The sequence below is a fragment of the Lepidochelys olivacea genome (genome assembly GCF_965140295.1).
Source record: "Lepidochelys olivacea isolate rLepOli2 genome assembly, chromosome: 16".
In the NCBI taxonomy this organism is placed as follows: domain Eukaryota; kingdom Metazoa; phylum Chordata; order Testudines; family Cheloniidae; genus Lepidochelys; species Lepidochelys olivacea.
The window spans coordinates 28,060,599-28,082,025 of NC_140426.1; the positions used below are offsets into that span (position 1 = coordinate 28,060,599).

The 21,427-nt window shown below is 42.0% G+C and overlaps 1 protein-coding gene across 2 annotated transcripts in view; it reads left to right on the forward strand.

Moving 5' to 3' along the window:
- The window catches only part of RALGPS1 (Ral GEF with PH domain and SH3 binding motif 1), a 417,852-nt gene that overhangs the window by 343,916 nt on the left and 52,509 nt on the right, over positions 1-21,427 (forward strand). For both annotated transcript variants that reach the window (XM_084649908.1, XM_084649907.1), the window contains one exon: positions 12,148-12,215. In XM_084649908.1, coding sequence (XP_084506034.1) covers positions 12,148-12,215 — 68 coding nt within the window. The remainder of the gene's footprint in view (positions 1-12,147; positions 12,216-21,427) is intronic.

The window sequence follows — 21,427 nt, forward strand, 5'->3', positions numbered from 1 at the left end:
CAGTAATACCATCTGGTTACTCCCCCTCATTACAGGGAATTCCCAGATGATAGATGTTTGCTATGACGTGATTAAAATAACACACTGGGAGGCTAACCAGTTGTACAAGAATCTTCTCCAAAATTCCTTCAGCCACAGCAGAAACATGCTGTGGGTTTTATTACTGTAACTTCCTCCGCATTGCAAGGCTTTTGAAAGACGCATGTCATTTTCTAGATACTGAGATCCTGCTGATGGGAATAAGCAATGCCATCTCCTCCCTCAATGGAGAAGAATGTTTCATATCCACCTTGAAGCCTGTTGCTACAGAGATTTACAAGGATTGTTTAATGGCAATGGGCTATAAATTATAGAGCATGGAACAGAACCCTTTTCAAAATAGCAGCCATGTTTGTTTTGTTACCATTGGAGTCTTTCATCTGACTGGTTAACTTAGCCCCTCGCTTCCTTACATGAATAAGATTTGGGTGATTTATGAACTCCGTGCTCTTTTACCCATTCGCATCTCAGTTTGAGAGAAAGTTCAGCAGTGCTATGCTCATGGAGCATTTGCCAATATTAACTGTATGAAATTGGTTCATTGCAGTTGTTGCTTATGCTTTCAAATGTTTCCTTTTTAATCGCATGTTCAGCTACTTTTATATTTAAAAACTAAAAAAAACTGTTTGTCTAAACTGAATTTGATTTACCAGTAACCTCACCCAAATCTCAAAGCTGCAGTTTCAAAGGATATCAGAACTGTTCTAGGTTTTCAGTAAGCTTGGCTGCAGAAAAAAGGAATACTGTATTTTGTTATTTTATGCTCCATGTTTATTTGATGAAGCCACTGAAAAAACACTTTGTTTCCCTCCCAAACTGAAAGGAATGGAAGAAGAATTCATTATTGCAAATTTTCTTTTCTATGGATCTTTACTTCCAAAATCTGTTTCTGGGTCTCAGAGTGATGATTTGTGGTATTTGCCTTCAGATATCTTTTGAAGTTCACTTATGTGCTGGTGTCTTCGCTTTTTGCCTGATTTAGCTATATTAGATCAGATCTCTTAACTCAGCTAGACAGTGCGGTCACATGGTCAGTGTCAGTCAAACCAAAAATCCAACAACTGCATGAAGAATCATACAGGAGGCTGGTACATAAAAGAAACTTTGTTTAATAGTGTGGCCTCTTGTCATGTATGCTAAAAACATAAAGTTCATATTACAAGGTGATCCTTCAGTGTAACAGAGCCTCCTGGAACCAGGAAATATGCAGCCCTTTGTAATATTCTTATCCCAATGGGGTATTTAGAAAAAGGTTAGTCTAGCAGTCTTCAGCCTAAATTATAGAAGAAGGTAAATGTGTGGATTATCTGTACAACAGCAACAAAAATGGGAAGTTAGATGACAGAGATGTATGAACAGATTCATAGATAAGACCAGAACAGACCATTATAATGATCTAGTCTGACTTCCTTACAACCTGAATTTAAGTCCTACTTGAATTTGAGAATATCTTTTAGAATAACATTCAATCTTGATTTAAAATTTCCCATGATGGAGTATCAATCACAACCCTTGGTAACTTGTTCCAATAGTTAATTATTCTCACTGTTAAAAAATTGTGCCTTATTTCTAATTTGATTTTTGTCTATCTTCAGCTTCTAGCCATTGAATCTTGTTATACCCTTTGCCTGCTAGATTAAAGAGCCCTTGATCATCCAAATGCTGTTCTCCATGCAGGTGCTCATAGATCAGGGGTGGGCAAACTACGACCTGGGGGCCACATCCGGCCCTCCAAACGTTTTAATCTGGCCCTTGTACTCCCACTGGGGAGCGGGGTCCGGTGCTTGCCCTGCTCCAGTTGGGGAGTGGGGTTGCCCCGCTCTGCGCAGCTCCCAGAAGCAGCAGCAGCAGGTCCCCCTCCTGCTCCTATGCATAGCCAGGGGGTGCTGCACACTGACCCTGCCTCAAGCACTGCCCCTGCAGCTCCCATTGGCCAGGAACCACAGCCAATGGGAGCTGCAGGGGTGGCGCACAGAGCCGCCTGGCTGCCCCTATGCTTAGGAGCAGGAGCGGGGACATGCCGCTGCTTCTGGGAGCTGCTTGAGGTAAGCGCTCCCCAGAGCCTGCACCCCTGACCCCCTCCCTTGCCCCAAACCCCTGCACCACCCCAATCCCCCTCCCACCCTCCAAACCCCTTGCTCCCAGCCCAGAGCACCCTCCTGTACCCCCAACCCTTCATCTTCAGCCCTTATCTCCCCCTTGCACCCCAACCTCCAGCCCCAGCCCAGAGCCCCCTCCTGCATCCTGAACTCCTCATTTCTGGCCCCACCCCAGAGTCCACACCCCCAGCCAGAGCCCTCACCTCCTCCTACATCCCAGCCCCCAATTCCATGAGCATTCATGGCCCATCATACAATTTCCATACACAGATGTGGCCCTCAGGTCAAAAAGTTTGCCCACCCCTGCCATAGATTGATCAAGCCACCCCTTAACCTTCTCTTAGTTACATTTAACAGATTGAACTCCGTCAATCTATCTCTGTAAAGCATATTTTCCAATCCTTTGATCATTCACATGGCTCTTCTCTGAACTCTCTCCAATTTATTAAAATCCTTCTTGAATTGTGGACACCAGAACTGGCTACAGTATTCCAATAGCAATTCACTAGTACCAAATACAAAGGGTAATATAACCTTCCTGGGCAGCAGTCTCCTTTTTATACAATCAAGGGTCGCATTAGCTCTTTTGGCCACGGCATCACACATGCGAGCTCATGTTCATGTGATTACCCACCATGACCCACCCACCCCCATTTCTTTTCAGAGTCACTGCTGCTCAAAATAGAGTCCCTCGTTCTGTAAGTATGGCCTACATCTGTGGTTCCTAGATGTATAATTTTACATTTGGCCATATTAAAATCATATTGTTTGCTTGCGCCCAGCTTACCAAGCAATCCTGATCACTCTGTATCAGTGACCTCTCCTCTATATTATTTACCACTCCCCAATCTTTGTGTAAACTACAAATTATTTGTAGTCATTTTATATTTTCTTTCAGGACATTGTTCAAAGTACTAAATAGCACAGGGCTGAGAACTGCTACTTGTGGGACCACTAGAAGCACTACACCTACCAGCGGTTCTCAAACTTCATTGTGACCCCCTTCTGATGACAAAATTACTACATGGCCCCGGGGGAGGTGCCCAAGCTCTGCTATCCCGGGTGGGAGGAGGCGAGGCCGGAGACCGAACCCCACCACCCCAGGCAGAGAGAGAGGGGGCTGGAGCCCAAGCCCTGCTGACTCAGATGGGGAGAGAGGGGGCTGGAGCCTGAGCCCTGCTGCCTAAGCCCCGCTGCCTCAGGTGGGGGTTCAGCTTTAGCCCCGGGTCCCAGCAAGTAACAAATGCTGGCTCTGGCGATTCCATTAAAATGGGGTCGTGACCCACTTGGGGGTCCCAACCCACAGTTTGAAAAGGGCTAGATGATGTTTTCCCATGTACAACTACATTTTGAGACCTATCAGTTAGCCAATTTTTAATCCATTTAATGTGCACTTTGTTGATTTTGTATTTGTTCCAGTTTCTTGATCAAACTACTGTGTGATACCAAATAAAATGCCTGGCATAAATCTAAGTTAAGTACGTCAATGCTATTATCTTTATCAAGCAATCTCATAAAAAAATCAAATTTGACAAGATCTGCTTTTCCAATAATTCATGTTCATTAGCATTAGTTATATTTCCTTTATTTAATTCTTTTTTAATTATGTCCCTTATCAGCCTTTCTATTATTTTGCCTGGGATCAGTGTTTGAGTGACAGGCTTATAATTACCCAGGTTATCCCATTTACCATTTTTAAATATTGATACTACATTAGCTTTCTTCCATACTTCTGGAACTTCCCCAGTGTTCCACGACTTAGTGAGAATCAACATTAGCAATCCAAACAGCTCCTAGGCCAATGCTTTTAAAGTTCTTAGATGCACATTAGCCAGATCTGCTGATTTTAAAATGTCAAACTTTATTAGCTACTGTTTAACATCCTCCTAAGTCACTCCTGGAGTGGAAAGTGTTTCATCTTCATATGATATGACTACATCATCTGGCTTTTTTCCAAATAAAGAACAGAAATGTACATTGGAAAACATAATCCCAACTATACATATAAAATGATGGGGTCTAAATTAGCTGTTACCACTCAAGAAAGAGATCTTGGAGTCATTTGGATAGTTCTCTGAAAACATCCACTCAGCGGCCGTCAAAAAAGCGAACAACATATTGGGAATCATTACGAAAGGAATAGATAATAAGATAGAAAATATCATATTGCCTCTATATAAATCCATGGTATGCCCACATCTTGAATACTGCGTGCAGATGTGGTCACCCCATCTCAAAAAGGATATATTGGAATTGGAAAAGGTTCAGAAAAGGGCAACAAAAATTATTAGGGGTATGGAACGGCTGCCGTATGAGAAGAGATTAATAAGGCTGGGACTTTTCAGCTTGGAAAAGAGATGACTAAGGGGGGATATGATAGAGGTCTATAAAATCATGACTGGTGTGGAGAAAGTAAATAAGGAAGTGTTATTTACTCCTTCTCATAACACAAGAACTAGGGGTCATCAAATGAAATTAATAGGCAGCAAGTTTAAAATTAGCAAAAGGAAGTATTTCTTCACACAACGCACAGTGAACCTGTGGATCACTTTGTCAGAGGATGTTGTGAAGGCCAAGACTATAACAGGATTCAAAAAAGAACTAGGTAAATTCATGGAGGATAGGTTCATCAATGGCTATTAGCCAGGATGGATAGGGATGGTGTCCCTAGCCTCTGTTTGCTAGAAACTGGGAATGAGTGACAGCAGATGGATCACTTGATGATTACCTGTTCATTCTCTCTGGGGCACCTGGCAATGGCCACTGTTGGAAGACAGGATACTGGGCTACATGGACCTTTGGTCTGACCCAGTATGGCCATTCGTATGTTCTTATATTCTTAAATATTTATTGAATACTTCTGCCTTTTCTGCATTATTATTGACAATTCTACCATATCTATCTAATACAATTTTTAGGATTCTTTTTGTCCCTAATATAATTTTTAAACTCCTTATTGTCCATAGATTTCTCCTTGTGTCCTTTTGCTTCTCTTATTAATTTTCTACAATTCCTAGCAACTGATTTATATTCATTACTCTCAACTTCCCCTTAACTTGCCTCAGATGTTTCTTGTGACCCTCAATGTAGCCTCTCTCCCCTCCTAGTGGCAAGGGTTACAGCTTACTGAGTCACCTTCATCATTGGCCAGTCAACGGGTTTTGTGTAAGAACCCTCTTTAGTCCTGGTCTTCCTTCTTGGGTTTGGGGGGGGAGGGAGGGAACCCAGGCCCGCCCTCTTCTCCAGGTTCCAGCCCAGGAACCCTAATTGGCAGCGGCAACAGGTTGTTTTCCTATACTTCTGGAGCTATAGCCCTTCCCTGGGCTACTTCCCCAACTGTCCCTCCTAGCACCCTCCTCAGTACCTGACCACGCTTGTTCTCCCAGCTACTCCCAGTTTTCTGTTGTTCTCCCAGTTTACTGAGCACCTTCTTTCTCCCAGTCTTCACACAACACACCTTCTTACTCCCAGCTCCTACCAGCCAGCCTCTCTGAAGGGACTTCCTTTTAAATTAGTCCCAGCTGGTTCTAAATGGGCTTCAGGTGATCTGATTAGCCTGTTTCCCTTGATTGCTTCTAATCAGTTCTTAGTTGGTTCCAGGTTTCTTATGGAGTTTGCCTGACTTAATTGCTTCTAGCACCTTCCTGACTGCTCTGGGGTAGCCCCTGCCCTGGTCACTCAGGGAACAGAAAACTATTCGTCCAGTGTGTTTTCCTTCTGCCAGACTCCTGCACCCAACCGGTCTGGGTCTATCACATTGCTTTCATTTGCCCACTAAACTGAGTTGATTTTTTTTTTTAACCAGTGTGTCCTTCTTTCTCAATTGTGGCTTTTGGGCAGCTAGTAAAATGTTCTTAAACAGTTCACAATTATCATTCACATTTTTCTGTTTAAATTCTCTCTCCCAACTGATCTGGCTCATAATTGTTTTTATCTTTGTGAAATCAATCCCTTTTAATTTATCAAGTATATATTTTACTGGTTTGGACAATATTCTGTTTTCACATTACAGTGTGATCAAGTCATGATCACTTGTACCTAGGCTACCGCTATTTTTTAGATCCATGATCAATCCTTTATCTGTCAAGATGAGGTCTAATACAGAATTCACGTATGCTGGATGCAACGTTTTCTGAGTTAGGAAAAGATCATTTATAATATACAGAAATTGCAACAATGATTTAGTACTGGTAGCATGGGACCTCCAGCATGTGTCACTAAGTTGGAAGTCCCCCATGATAACTTTTTTTTTAAACCTACACATTATAAGTAGGTGCTTAAAAAGACAGTCATCCTGTTCTCTAATGTGATTTGGTGGTCTGTATCAGACTCCAACTAGTAGCCCATCTCGTGCTTGATCTGTTACGACATTGAGCCATAAGCATTTAAGATCATTTTCTTCCAAGTTGTCAGTGAGTTGGAAGCAGGTAATCATTTTTTACATAGTGTGTCACTCCTCCAACCCTTTTCTCTATTTGATCCTTCCTAAATAGGATATAACCATTGTGACAGGGTCGGGTTAGATGGCTATAGGAGAGTAATAGAAGGCAGATATATTAGCCCCAGGCTAAGTAGGTCCCTTTTCCCTGGGTAAGGTAAGAGGGAAGGTTTTTTTTTTCTATGCATAAATTTTATTTTGTATTTATAACAAATACAAAAAAGCAAACTTCAAAAATTGTAAATGTATAGTGTGACAGGGTCGGGCCAGATGGCTACAGGAGAGTAATAGAAGGCAGATATATTAGCCCCAGGCTAGGTAGGTCCCTTTTCCCTGGGTAAGGTAAGAGGGAAGGTTTTTTTTTTCTATGCATAAATTTTATTTTGTATTTATAACAAATACAAAAAAGCAAACTTCAAAAATTGTAAATGTATAGTGTGACAGGGTCGGGCCAGATGGCTACAGGAGAGTAATAGAAGGCAGATATATTAGCCCCAGGCTAGGTAGGTCCCTTTTCCCTGGGTAAGGTAAGAGGGAAGGTTCCAGAACAATCAGGAACCTTCTGGAGACAAATTAAGACAGGCTGATTAGAACACCTGCAGCCAATTAAGAAGCTGCTAGACTCAATTAAGGCAGGCTAATCAGGGCACCTGGGTTTTAAAAAGGAGCTCACTTCAGTTTGTGGTGTGCATGTGAGGAGCTGGGAGCAAGAGGTACTAGGAGCTGAGAGTGAGAACGCGGACTGTTGGAGGACTGAGGTGTACAAGCATTATCAGACATCAGGAGAAAAGTCCTGTGGTGAGGATAAAGAAGGTTTTGGGAGGAGGCCATGGGGAAGTAGCCCAGGGAGTTGTAGCTGTCACACAGCTGTTCCAGGAGGCACTCTAGACAGCTGCATTCCACAGGGCCCTGAGCTGGAACCCGGAGTAGAGGGCGGGCCCGGGTTCCCCCCAAATCCTCCCAACTCCTGGTCAGACACAGGAGGAGTCGACCTGGACTGTGAATTCAGAAAAACAGCCAAGCTGAGGGTTGCCATGAAGCTCCAAGGTGAGCAAATCTGCCAATAAGCGCAGGACCCACCAAGGTAGAGCAGGAACTTTGGTCACACCATTGATTTTAACATTCCAATCATGCAGATCTTCCCCCTAAGTTTCAGTAATATGAAGTAGGTCAAATTTATGCTCATAATTGCATAATTCCAATTCTTCTTCTTTACTACCCATGCTCCTAGCTTTGGTGTATAATTAAATAAAATGTTTCTTTTCTTCATGTCCACTGGTGTCTTGATTAACTATGTGCTTTATTGTGTGCTAAATGGATGCTCCTTTGTTCCCTCTTTTTATCCTGTTCTTTTATTATTAGTTTAACACCCTCCTGACTACTCATAGACTTTAAGGTCAGAAGGGACCATTGTGATAATCTAATCTGACCTCCTGCACATTGCAGGCTACAGAACCTCACCCATCCTCTCCTTTAATATACCCCTAACCATGGATGAGTTACTGAAGTCCTCAAATCATGATTTAAAGACTTCAAGTTAGAGAGAATTCACCATGTACACTAGTTTAAACCTGCAAGTGACCCATGACCCATGCTGCAGAGGAAGGCAACACCCCCCCCCATCCCTAGTCTCTGTCAAACTGTTGCAGGGGGAAATGCCTTCCTGATCCCAAATATGTGATCAATTAGACCTGAGCATGTGGCAAGACCCACCAGGCAGGCACCTGGGAAAGAATTATCTGTAGTAATTCAGAGTCCTGCCCATCTATAGTCCCATCTCCAGTTGTTGGGCATTTTTGCTACTGGCAGTTGCCAATGGGCCACATGCCATTGTAGGCTGTCCCATCATACCAGCCCCTCTATAAACTTATCAAATTCAGTCTTGAAGCCAGTTAGTTTTTTTGTCCCCACTGCTCCCAGCCTGTCCCCCAGGAAATTGGTTTTCCTTCTACTGAGATGGAGGCCATCCAAACCGTGAAGCCCCCTCTCTACACAGAAGATGGACCAAGTATTCCACAAAACCAAAACCTTCTGTCTTACATCACTTAACTAGCCAGTGATTTACTTCCAGAATCTTTTGCTTTCTGTCTTCCTTTGCTTGCAGGACAGGAAGGATCTCCAAGAAGATCACTTGGACATTCTTCTGCTTCAGCACCATTTTGCATTCCTTGATGTTATCTTTAAACTGTAAAGTACCTTGTAACACAGTGTCATTACTGCTGTGATATGCACCATTACCAGAGGAACTTTGCCTGCCAGCTTCAGTAACATCTCTAATCTTAGAGTGATGTCTAATGTCTTGGTTCTGGAAAGGCAGTACACCACCTGTTGTCCACCTGTTCCTTGCAGAACATTCTTTCCATTCTTCTTAGCATAAAATCCTCTTCAAGGGTCATCTGTCTTCCATGGATGGTTGAAGATCCACTTAAAATTGAAAACTGAATCACTGTTGTAGGATTACCTTAAACTTGGAGTTAAATTGCAACTCTCCGTATTTTATAATGCCAGAGTCATTCCTGTGGAAGCCAGGTGCCTAGGTATTTCAGGCATAAGGATCCTTATCCAAGTCTAATAATTTGATCCAGAGTTGGCTTTTTCATATTGATGTTTTTGTTGGGATAGATCAAAATGCATTTTTGAACTGGTCTAAGAAAAAATGTCACTTCTGATGTGTCAACCTTTAAATAAAAGACTGAGCAGGATTACAGACTTTTACCTTGGAGACCAAACAACTTCCCTTAAATCCCATTATTTTCTACTGCTAGTTGTGCATTTTGTGGATATACATTTATCTTTCTCTGATTACCCTGGTTTCACTGTAATTCACTGTGTCCTGTCCCGGCCATCATATTAACCTTCTTGTTAATAAAGAAGCATATATCTTGCCTAGATATTTATATTATTGCACTATTTTCTAATGCCTGTATAATTGTGCATTGACCTGGTGTCAGTGTGTTAAGACAGATGCTTTCCATTAAAGATCATTTCTCTGGACACTGGCCCTCACCGTTGCACTGTTTTTTTGCAGCAGAGCAGGAAAGAATTTTGGAATGGAAATGTTGTTGTCTTAGCACTCTAGGAAATCCAGCGTGACACTGGTTGCAATAAGAGCATTCTTGAATTGTGCGTCAGGGATGAAAACCAGCATTTCTGGGATGTAATGTTTGTAGGTAGTGTTGGTGGTATGTTGTCCATTCTGCCTTCTGAGGCACCAGATACATTGTGGAACCAAGTTATGTCAATATGTACGTCCGGAATTACCCTTTGAATATTGATAACAGTGCAACCCATTGCAAACAGGGACAGTATAATCTGTCTCTGGAGTAATGCTGTGGATCATTTGAGGCTGTCTTGTCCGATGTGACAGCACTTTGCTCTGGGTGGGTAGCTGGTGGGGCAGTTGCTCTTCATTATACTCCCCAATCTTGCCATATGCTGAAGAATTAAGACTAGTAATGTTGTTTGTATGAATTTAAATACCCCCAGTAAAATTGCAGCCCTGTTCAAATTCTCCTCTCAAAAACACTGGTGCATAATAGATGATCTGTGGGTGCCAGGATGAGGAGTGTATGTGTTAAACAAGAGGTTGGAGGAGGTAGATGCAACAGAAGAAAGGACACATGAGGAGGAGTGTTGAGATACTACAGCAATAAATACATTATAACTAAGGCTACGATTTAGTCACGGGTATTTTTAGTAAAAGTCATGGACAGGTCACTGGCAATAAATAAAAATTCATGGCCCCGTGACCTGTCCATGACTTTTACTAAAAATACCCGTGACTAAATCTTGGTTGGGGACGGGGGCACTAATGGAAGGGGGTGTATGGCTGGCCCCGGGGCCGCTCCAGCAGCAGCTGCACGGCTGACTGCAGAGCCATCCAAGCAGCTGGCTGCAGAGCCATTCCAGCAGTGGCAGATGTGACTGTCCCTAGGGCCACCTGAACAGCAGGCCCCGGAGCTAGCTGCATGGGCGGCCCTGAGGTCAGCCACACTCGCCATCACGGAGGTCATGGAAAGTCACGGAATCCCTGACTTCTGCGACCTCCGTGACAGACATGGAGCCTTAACTATAAACCCTCGCAGGCAGGCAGAATGATATGTTACAATTAACATTACATTCTTGTAAATAAATATACTATTAAACATTTATATTTATTCAGTATTATTTTCTTACAAACTTTTTCAAATCCCACAAAATAAGCCTTATTTTCATAAGTACACATAATTATCACATTTATAAAATAAATATTTCCTACCGCACAGTTCTCTGGGATCATGTAGGGACCCCTCCCACAAACATGTAGAAAGGGAAGAGTTCTTTGCCACTATGGTTTTCGTGTCTGCATTTTCAGATTCATATTTCTGCTTTGACAAAAAGTATAAAAGATAATTCACACTGACATTTTAAACATATCTGTGACAGAGCAGACTGGCCCCGCACTGGGAATGAGAGGGTCAACCCTTCCCTGCTGGCAGAGGAAGCCACACCCCTGAGGCTCTGCTGGGCATGTTCCAATAGAGAGTCAAGTATAAAAGCCTGCAGAGCTGCTCAGTCAGGGCTGGCTGCTGAGGAAGGAGGACACCCAGCGGAGGCTCCAGCCCAGGAGCAGTGGCGACTTGTATAGGAGGGAGCTGAGGGGCCAGGAAGTGGGACCAGAGACTGGCAGATGTGGGAACCCCAGGGAGCCCCAGAGGCTGAGGAACCTGAAGACCCTGATGCCACAGGGATTGCTACATTTGGAGAACTGGTAGGAAGTGACCCAGGAAAGGGAAAGGAGTAGTATCTCCCACCACACTGAGGGCAGCGTGTTGCGGTAGGATTCCCCGTTGACCCGGGGCCGATCATGCCATCAATGACACGGCCCTGGGTTGGAGCCCGGTGAAGACGGGTGCGCTCGGGCTCCCCTACCTGGGGTCTCTAACCTCCCCCCTTTTTTTTGTGACAACATAATTCACCGACCCCTCTCTTATCCCAAAGGAGATAGATGAACTCTGGCTGCTGGGTCGCACTATCCTAAGAGGGGAAGAGGACTTAGAGGGACTCTGGCCCTCAGGTCACACTGCTTTAGGAGCGCACTATAGAGACTCTGGCCACTAGGCCACGGTATCCCACCAGAGGAAGAGAGTTTTGGGAGACTCTGGCCATTGGGCCACACTGCTTTAGGAGCGTACTATAGGGACTCTGGCCGCTAGGCCGTGCTATCCCACCGGGGAAGAAGATTTAGAGGGACTCTGGCCATTGGGCCATACAGCCCTGACTACCGGGGAGGTTGTGAAACCAGCGTAGAAGCCAGGAGGTGTGGTTAACCTTCCCCCCACCCCCAGAATCAAAGGGGTTGACGAGGTACAAAACCCACCACAATATCTCTTAGTCTCTTAGGTGGATTTAAAGGGCAGAGGTTAACTTTAGGAATCCTGGACCTGTTTTGTATTGAAGCTAAATAAATAAATATTCTTTCAGATCAAACCAGACTTCCTACTTAAAATAAAATAATTAGTTTCTTCTGTTTACCTTTCTAACTTCAGTGAACGCTTTCACTACTGATGTGTCTAAAATCCTGTTTTCCAGATTATCCTTAAGAATTGAGCCAGGAAGCAGCTCTCCTCGACTGGTCTCCTCCAAGGAAGATCTTGCAGGTATAAAAAGTTGTTGTGAATATTTGAATCTCAACAACATATCAATATTACATCTGTATTTACTTAAATCATTCTCTCTAGTTTATGCATCTGGAGTTTCTAAGCTTGTTATGTCCATATAGTGAATCCAATTCACATCAGCATTCTGCCTAGGGATTCATTGCATTTCAAATGGGAAAATTGCATTTTATTGTAATTAAATAGGTATGCTGAAAGAATTGTCAGAAAATCAATACCTCATTCTGACCTTCAGAGCATTGAGTGATGTAGATGATCCTAAAAATGTAATAGTTGTAGAACTGTCAGTGATGAATTTTTCAGTAGTGAGCACCTGACTTCAGTATATTTGTAATAACAAAAACAAGTGGTCACTTGGTAAAATAAATAGCCAATCAATTTAGAACAAATCACACATCATGTAGTTAGTCTGGAGTTCACTGCCATGGGTGGTCAGAATCAGATAGTGTGGCAGCATCTTAGAAATAGCCAGATGATTGTATAACTGCTAATAACAATTGCAGGTGGTGAGCTACGATGCTCATCAGATATCATGCTCCAGTGGTCAAGAAGGAAGTTTTGCCTTTTCATCTGCAGTAGAATGGCAAATCCTATAATCTTTTAAAAAATAAGTAAAATCAAAACCTTTAGAAGTTATTCTTCACTTGAAGAGATTGTAGATGGAGCATGCATTCAGCACTGTTTGGCTAATGGGTTTATCGATCTCTAATTTCACATGAAACTGGAAAATGAGCATTTCTGAGGTTAGTGGTTGGCAAGCTCCACATTTTTAATAGCCAGTATACAAGCCAAGTAGGTATTTTCCTCTGTACTTTTGAGTAAAAGCACAGAGGTATTCCAGCTCTGTTTCCCTAGAGATAATCCCTGGGGCTGGCCAACACAGGTTGGCAAGGGTGCAGTACTGCTAACCAAGTTTGTCTCCACACCAGCCTTGTCACCACATCATTCCTGCCAGGGACCAACGTGCCCAGTGGTATTACTCTGTGCTTCTTTGTCAGACTTGTTTCCATGGAGCAGTCCCCTAAGAGGTAGATTTCAGAGTAACAGCCGTGTTAGTCTGTATCTGCAAAAAAGTACTCCTTTCCTTTTTTCTAAGAGGTAGAGTATCTCTGACAGCTGAGCATTGATAAAGATTGCTAACTTATAAATAAGCATAATTTATCACTGAACACAAATGCTACATAAGGAATAGATAGAGTATTTGTACATGAAACAGAAATTGGATGGATTCAGTGTTTGTTACAAATGTGCTTTTTCATTTATACTTATCTAGTGAATAGAAATCAGGACTGTATCTCTTTCAGTGTGCTTGATTCAGTGCAGTAAATAGTAAATTAAGTTCTCTACACATAGTTCTGTGTAAAGTAGCACTTTGAACTAAGGAAGGGAGCTATATCACCTCGGGAAAGGGTAAAGGAGTGTTGTGATAACTACCCAACACTATCTATTATCTATCTATACAATAGAATTCATAAGAGATTTTGGCTGGAGTCTGTTTCCCCAATATACAGACATGCTTCCCCATTATCTACTAAGACTTGTTCGGAAGCAGACTGAAGATGGTAACCACACAATACAGGCTGTTGTCTCTTTTTGTCTTATGAAAGGATTTGATATAAGTGACTTGGGACAACTTGGATGTTTCATTATTTTATTTCTAAGTGCCCTGTTACCAGTTTGAAGGTAAAGTAACAACCTTCACAGCTACTAGATTCCATGTGGATCTGTGGGATTCAGTAGGAGCCTGGGTACAACACACTGCTTCCCTTGACTTGACTAAATAGACACTGAGGATATTATGATGCATAAAGTCATAGAAATGGAGCCTTGTTTTACCAAAACTAGGCAACATGTTTGATTAAAGGACCACTGTTGAGATTGGTTGGCCCAAAATGCGAACTTGCCTTTTTATTGCTCATATGTTTCCAGAAACTATGTCATTCTGTATGATGAGGGTTTGTGATTTGAGAGTAGTGGTTTGGAAAACAAATTCTTCAAAACCTGCTTGCCTTTATTTGATTAACCATGCAATAAGAAGCTTGTGTGTGCAGCCCAGCCCTCATGGACAATAAATAACTAGTGTGTAACTAAGTGCCCAGGAACAGCCCTATAATAACATATTGGTACATGCATGCAAGTGGGGGTAGGGAGATATGTAACCAGTTTTCAGTTTTGAGCATCTAAGAGCTTTTTCTAAACAGTGAGGGAAAATGCTTTTAAGAAACTAAAGTTTATCTTCCTAACTTGGCAGTGTCCTTTTAAAATATATAAGATTCTTTGTAGATACAATGGTATTTAGTGTTCACTTGGGCTTCATCTTGTTAATATAGTGCTAGGATTCCAAATAGATTGTAGGCTTAGATATGTAATCTGGCTTTGTGTTGAAATATTTGGATTATCTTGACAAATGAGTTAATTTTTACTAAGGTAGCCCCAGAAGAAGCTATGTTCAGCTGAAATATAAACATAGAATCATAGAACTGGAAGGGACCTCAAGAAGTCTTCTGGTCCAGTCCCTTGCATGACTAAGGATTATCTAGACCATCCCTAACAGGTGTGTCATAAATATAAAGGGAAGGGTAAACCCCTTTGAAATCCCTCCTGGCCAGGGGAAAGCTCCTCTCACCTGTAAAGGGTTAAGAAGCTAAAGGTAACCTCGCTGGCACCTGACCAAAAGGACCAATGAGGAGACAAGATACTTTCAAAAGCTGGGAGGAGGGAGAGAAACAAAGGGTCTGTGTCTGTCTGTAGTCGTCTTGGCCAGGGACAGAACAGGAATGGAGTCTTAGAACTTTTAGTAAGTAATCTAGCTAGGTATGTGTTAGATTATGATTTCTTTAAATGGCTGAGAAAAGAATTGTGCTGAATAGAATAACTATTTCTGTCTGTGTATCTTTTTTGTAACTTAAGGTTTTGCCTAGAGGGGTTCTCTATGTTTTTGAATCTAATTACCCTGTAAGATATCTACCATCCTGATTTTACAGGGGGAATTTCTTTATTTCTATTTACTTCTATTTTTTATTAAAAGTCTTCTTGTAAAACACTGAATGCTTTTTCATTGTTCTCAGATCCAAGGGTTTGGGTCTGTGGTCACCTATGCAAATTGGTGAGGCTTTTTATCCAACATTTCCCAGGAAAGGGGGAGTGCAAGTGTTGGGAGGATTGTTCATTGTTCTTAAGATCCAAGGGTCTGGGTCTGTAGTCACCTAGGCAAATTGGTGAGGCTTTTTACCAAACCTTGTCCAGGAAGTGGGGTGCAAGGTTTTGGGAAGTATTTTGGGGGGAAGGACGCATCCAAACAGCTCTTCCCCAGTAACCAGTATTAGTTTGGTGGTGGTAGCGGCCAGTCCAAGGATAACGGGGGTAATATTTTGTACCTTGGGGAAGTTTTGACCTAAGCTGGTAAAGATAAGCTTAGGAGGTTTTTCATGCAGGTCCCCACATCTGTACCCTAGAGTTCAGAGTGGGGGAGGAACCTTGACAAGGTGTTTTTCTAATCTGCTCTTTAAAATCTCCAAAAATGGAAATTCTACAACATCCCTAGGCAATTTATTCCAGTGTTTAGCTACCCTGACAGGAAGTTTTTCCTAATGTCCCACCTAAATCACCCTTGCTGCAATTTAAAGCATTCCTTCTTGTCCTATACTCAGAGGTTAAGGAGAATTTTCTCCCTCCTCCTTGTAACAACCTTTTATGTATTTGAAAACTGTTACCATTGCCCCCCTCATTCTTCTCCAGACTAAACAAACCCAATTTTTTCGATCTTCCCTCATAGGTCATGTTTTCTAGACCTTTAATCATTGTTGTTGCTCTTCTCTGGACTTTGTCCACATCTTTCCTGAAATGTGGCGCCCAGAACTGGACACAGTACTCCAGTTGAGATCTAATCAGCCCGGAGTAGAGCAGAAGAATTACTTCTCGTGTCTTGCTTACAACACTTCTGCTAAGACATCACTGAATGATGTTTGCTTTTTTTTTGTAACAGTGTTACACTGTTGACTCATATTTAGCTTGTGATCCACTGTGACCCCCAGATCCCGTTCTGCAGTACTCCTTCCTATTTTGTATGTGTGGAACCGATTGTTCCTTCTTAAGTGTAGTACTTTGCATTTGTCCTTATTCATCTTGCTTACTTCAGACCAATACTCCTGTTTGTCCAGATCATTTTGAATTTTAATCCTGTCCTCCAAAGGACTTGCAACCTCTCCCAGCTTGGTATCGTCAGCAAATTTTATAAGTGTACTTTCTATGCCATTATCTAAATTCATTGATGAAGATATTGAATAAAACTTTCACATTTGGGTTCCTAAAGTTAGGCACCTAATAAGTTGTCTGATTTTTCCTATGTGTACTGAGCATCCACAACTCTCACTGAAGTCAATAGATACTGCTCATACTTAGCAGCTCTGAAAATCAAACCAGATTTTTAGGTGATTTTGACCTCCTAGTTTGAAGGTGTTTTCCCATACTCCATTTCCCCAGTACAGTACCCTTGCTAATCACTGTGAAAAATCTGGTAGATTCAGAAAGAATTTCTGCATTGATATTGTGATATCTTAGGGATGATAAATTAGGCATCAGGTTGCAGTGTTGTATGAGGGGAAAAAAAGGACCATGTACTTTTGAACTATATATACAAAGACACCATATCACAGCATAAGGAGCCCTTTTCTGCATTATAATGTTTTACTCTGGGGACCTCATTCCCAGAAAGATATTGACAAACTGTCAGAAATTCTTAAGTACAATAAAAATAGTTGCAGAGCTGGAGAAATTAATTTACATGAAGGCATTAATAGCTAAATCCATAAGGAAAGGCAGTTGTGAAAGTACCAGAAGTTGGAACATTTACAACTGAACTGGATAAAAAAATGTGTAAACATAAACTATAAAAGAATCCTGCACTAGCCATGGAATGTGGATGGTATGATCTAATAAGTGACTTTTCTAGATCAGCATTTGCCTCTTAGCCTTGAAACTAGAGCTAAAATAATTCATAATGAATAATTCATCTTCAAGAATTGCCTGCCCGAATCTTCTCCTGTGGGATGTGCATGCAACTTTGTTGTCGAGCCAAAAACTCTAGAAAACAAATAGACATTATGTGAGCTATGTGCATCCTCTCTCATGGGTTTGAATATTTAGACCTGAAATTTTATATTGAGCAATGGCCCCAACCCTCTATCAATCCCTGTTCAAACACTGCAGTTAGCAGCTGGTGAGCAGCAGAACCAACTGGTCTTTAGTCTGCACTTTGCTGCATCCTCTCAATAATTAGTGGAAGTATAGTTGTTAGTTTTTTGTGTATTTTTAGGGCTGTCAAGCATTAAAAAAATTAATTGTGATAAATCACGCAATTAATCGCACTGTTAAACAATAGAATACCATTTATTTAAATATATTTGGAAGTCTTCTACATTTTCAAATATATTGATTTCAATTATAACACAGAATACAAAGTGTACAGTGCTCACATTATATTTATTTTTGATTACAAGTATTTGCACTGTAAAAAACAAAAGAAAATAGTATATTTCAATTCACCTGATATAAGTACTGTAGTGCAATCTCTTTTTCATGAAAGTTGAACTTACAAATGTAGAATTATGTACAAAAAATAACTGGATTCAAAAATAAAACAATGTAAAACTTTAGAGCCTACAAGTCCACTCGGTCCTACTTCAGCCAATCACTCAGACAAACAAGTTTGGTTACATTTGCAGGAGATAATGCTACCCGCTTCTTCTTTATAACGTCACCTGAAAGTGAGAACAGGCGTTCGCATGGCACTGTTATAATCAGCATCGCAAGATATTTACGTGCCAGATGCGCTAAAGATTCATATGTCCCTTCATGCTTCCATGCATTCCAGAGGACATACGTCCATGCTATTGACGGGTTCTGTTCGATAACGATCCAAAGCAGAGCTGACTGATGCATGTTCATTTTCATCATCTGAGTCAGCAGAAGGTTGATTTTCTTTTTTGGTGATTCGGGTTCTGTAGTTTCCATGAAGTGGTATTAACTTAATACACACAAATTCTTCAGTTGACCTGGAAATTACAGGGAGTATGGCTCACTAATATATATGCAGAGCTCTACACAGCATGAATGGGAGCTTATGCATAAACATCACAGAGGAAGCAGAGTCTATCACACAGAAAATATTCATTTCATTCCTTGTTCATTCAGAGGAGCATTATGTATACTAGAAGATCAGATTCTCAGGCAGGCAGTCAGTTATGTCTTGAATTCTAGTTTTAAAGAATGAGTGGATGGTAATCAGAATGATGGCACTGGAGTAACGACCTCCAGAAAAATGAGAACATCTGATATGAAAACAATATCCATACCAGCTCCCAAGCGCAATGCTGCTCTCAGCAGAGAAAGTCCTTTGGATAAAGATTCTTCTTTCTTCAGTTCCAGTTGTGACTGGCTGGCTAATGGGATGCAAAGATCTAGGATGCCTCTTGTTTTGTCAGCTTCAATGAACCTGCAGTCTTAGCAGCACCTGCCTGCTTGACCAGCTTTGATTTTTCCCTCAAAAGTCTTTAAATCCATGGTTCCAAGCCTCTGAAAGCTTCAGCATAAGACTTTGGAATAGATACCACCAAGAGAGTATTCACTCTTCCCAAGCTGCTTCATTAACATTGGAGCAAGAGCAGTCCAAAGATGCCAACGAATAAGGTATACGACAGGCACCATGCCCAAGTGGGAACTTTAAAACTAACAAGTGTGGTGAAAAAGCAACACACTTAAAAAAAAAAAAACTATAATGAAAAAATACTAAGGCTGTCAACTCACGCAATTAACTTAAAAAAATTAACTGTGATTAATCTCACTGTTAAACAATAGAATACCAACTGAAATTTATTAAATAATTATGGATGTTTTTCTACATTTTCAAATATATTGATTTCTATTACAACACAGAATACAAAAGATTAGAGTTGGAGAGACCTTAGGAGGTCATCTAGTCCAACCCCCTGCTCAAAGCAGGACCAACCCCAACTAAATCATCCCAGCCAGGGCTTTGTCACGCTGGGACTTAAAAACCTCTAAGGTCTAAAAGCTGGATAGAGAATAGGAATGCTGCATTTACAGTTTTCTAATTAGGTTATTCACTTTGGAAAATGAGCAGAAATATAAATATTTCTCTGAACCAGACTAAAAATCAGAACATGCAAATTATATTTACTGAAATAGTATCCATCATCTTGAAAGCTGTACTGTTTTAAGCTATCTTGATTTGCCAGCTTTGTCTGTTCTTACCCAATAGTTGATGAGAGGAAGCAGACCTGATCTGATAAGTAGTTTCAAATTCAGAATGACATTTATTATGATCAAAACCTAGACCACTGAGTGACTATGATGGGATATACAAACCCCACATTGGGCAACATGAGGTTAAGGGATTATTTTGGGCTCAGCCAGCCCCGCCCTGTCACACCTGCAGCAAATGCTCCATAGAATCATAGAATCATAGAATATCAGGGTTGGAAGGGACCCCAGAAGGTCATCTAGTCCAACCCCCTGCTCAAAGCAGGACCAATTCCCAGTTAAATCATCCCAGCCAGGGCTTTGTCAAGCCTGACCTTAAAAACCTCTAAGGAAGGAGATTCTACCACCTCCCTAGGTAACGCATTCCAGTGTTTCACCACCCTCTTAGTGAAAACGTTTTTCCTAATATCCAATCTAAACCTCCCCCACTGCAACTTGAGACCATTACTCCTCGTTCTGTCATCTGCTACCATTGAGAACAGTCTAGAGCCATCCTCTTTGGAACCCCCTTTCAGGTAGTTGAAAGCAGCTATCAAATCCCCCCTCATTCTTCTCTTCTGCAGGCTAAACAATCCCAGCTCCCTCAGCCTCTCCTCATAACTCATGTGTTCCAGTCCCCTAATCATTTTTGTTGCCCTTCGTTGGACTCTCTCCAATTTATCCACATCCTTCTTGAAGTGTGGGGCCCAAAACTGGACACAGTACTCCAGATGAGGCCTCACCAATGTCGAATAGAGGGGAACGATCACGTCCCTCGATCTGCTCGCTATGCCCCTACTTATACATCCCAAAATGCCATTGGCCTTCTTGGCAACAAGGGCACACTGCTGACTCATATCCAGCTTCTCGTCCACTGTCACCCCTAGGTCCTTTTCTGCAGAACTGCTGCCTAGCCATTCGGTCCCTAGTCTGTAGCTGTGCATTGGGTTCTTCCGTCCTAAGTGCAGGACCCTGCACTTATCCTTATTGAACCTCATCAGATTCCTTTTGGCCCAATCTTCCAATTGGTCTAGGTCCCTCTGTATCCTATCCCTCCCCTCCAGCGTATCTACCACTCCTCCCAGTTTAGTATCATCCGCAAATTTGCTGAGAGTGCAATCCACACCATCCTCCAGATCATTTATGAAGATATTGAATAAAACCGGCCCCAGGACCGACCCTTGGGGCACTCCACTTGATACCGGCTGCCAACTAGACATGGAGCCATTGATCACTACCCGTTGAGCCCGACAATTTAGCCAGCTTTCTACCCACCTTATAGTGCATTCATCCAGCCCATACTTCCTTAACTTGCTGACAAGAATACTGTGGGAGACCGTGTCAAAAGCTTTGCTAAAGTCAAGAAACAATACATCCACTGCTTTCCCTTCATCCACAGAACCAGTAATCTCATCATAAAAGGCAATTAGATTAGTCAGGCATGACCTTCCCTTGGTGAATCCATGCTGGCTGTTCCTGATCACTTTCCTCTCATGCAAGTGCTTCAGGATTGATTCTTTGAGGACCTGCTCCATGATTTTTCCAGGGACTGAGGTGAGGCTGACTGGCCTGTAGTTCCCAGGATCTTCCTTCTTCCCTTTTTTAAAGATTGGCACTACATTAGCCTTTTTCCAGTCATCCGGGACTTCCCCGGTTCGCCACGAGTTTTCAAAGATAATGGCCAGTGGCTCTGCAATCACAGCCGCCAATTCCTTCAGCACTCTCGGATGCAACTCGTCCGGCCCCATGGACTTGTGCACGTCCAGCTTTTCTAAATAGTCCCTAACCGCCTCTATCTCCACAGAGGGCTGGTCATCTCTTCCGCATTTTGTGATGCCCAGCGCAGCAGTCTGGGAGCTGACCTTGTTAGTGAAAACAGAGGCAAAAAAAGCATTGAGTACATTAGCTTTTTCCACATCCTCTGTCACTAGGTT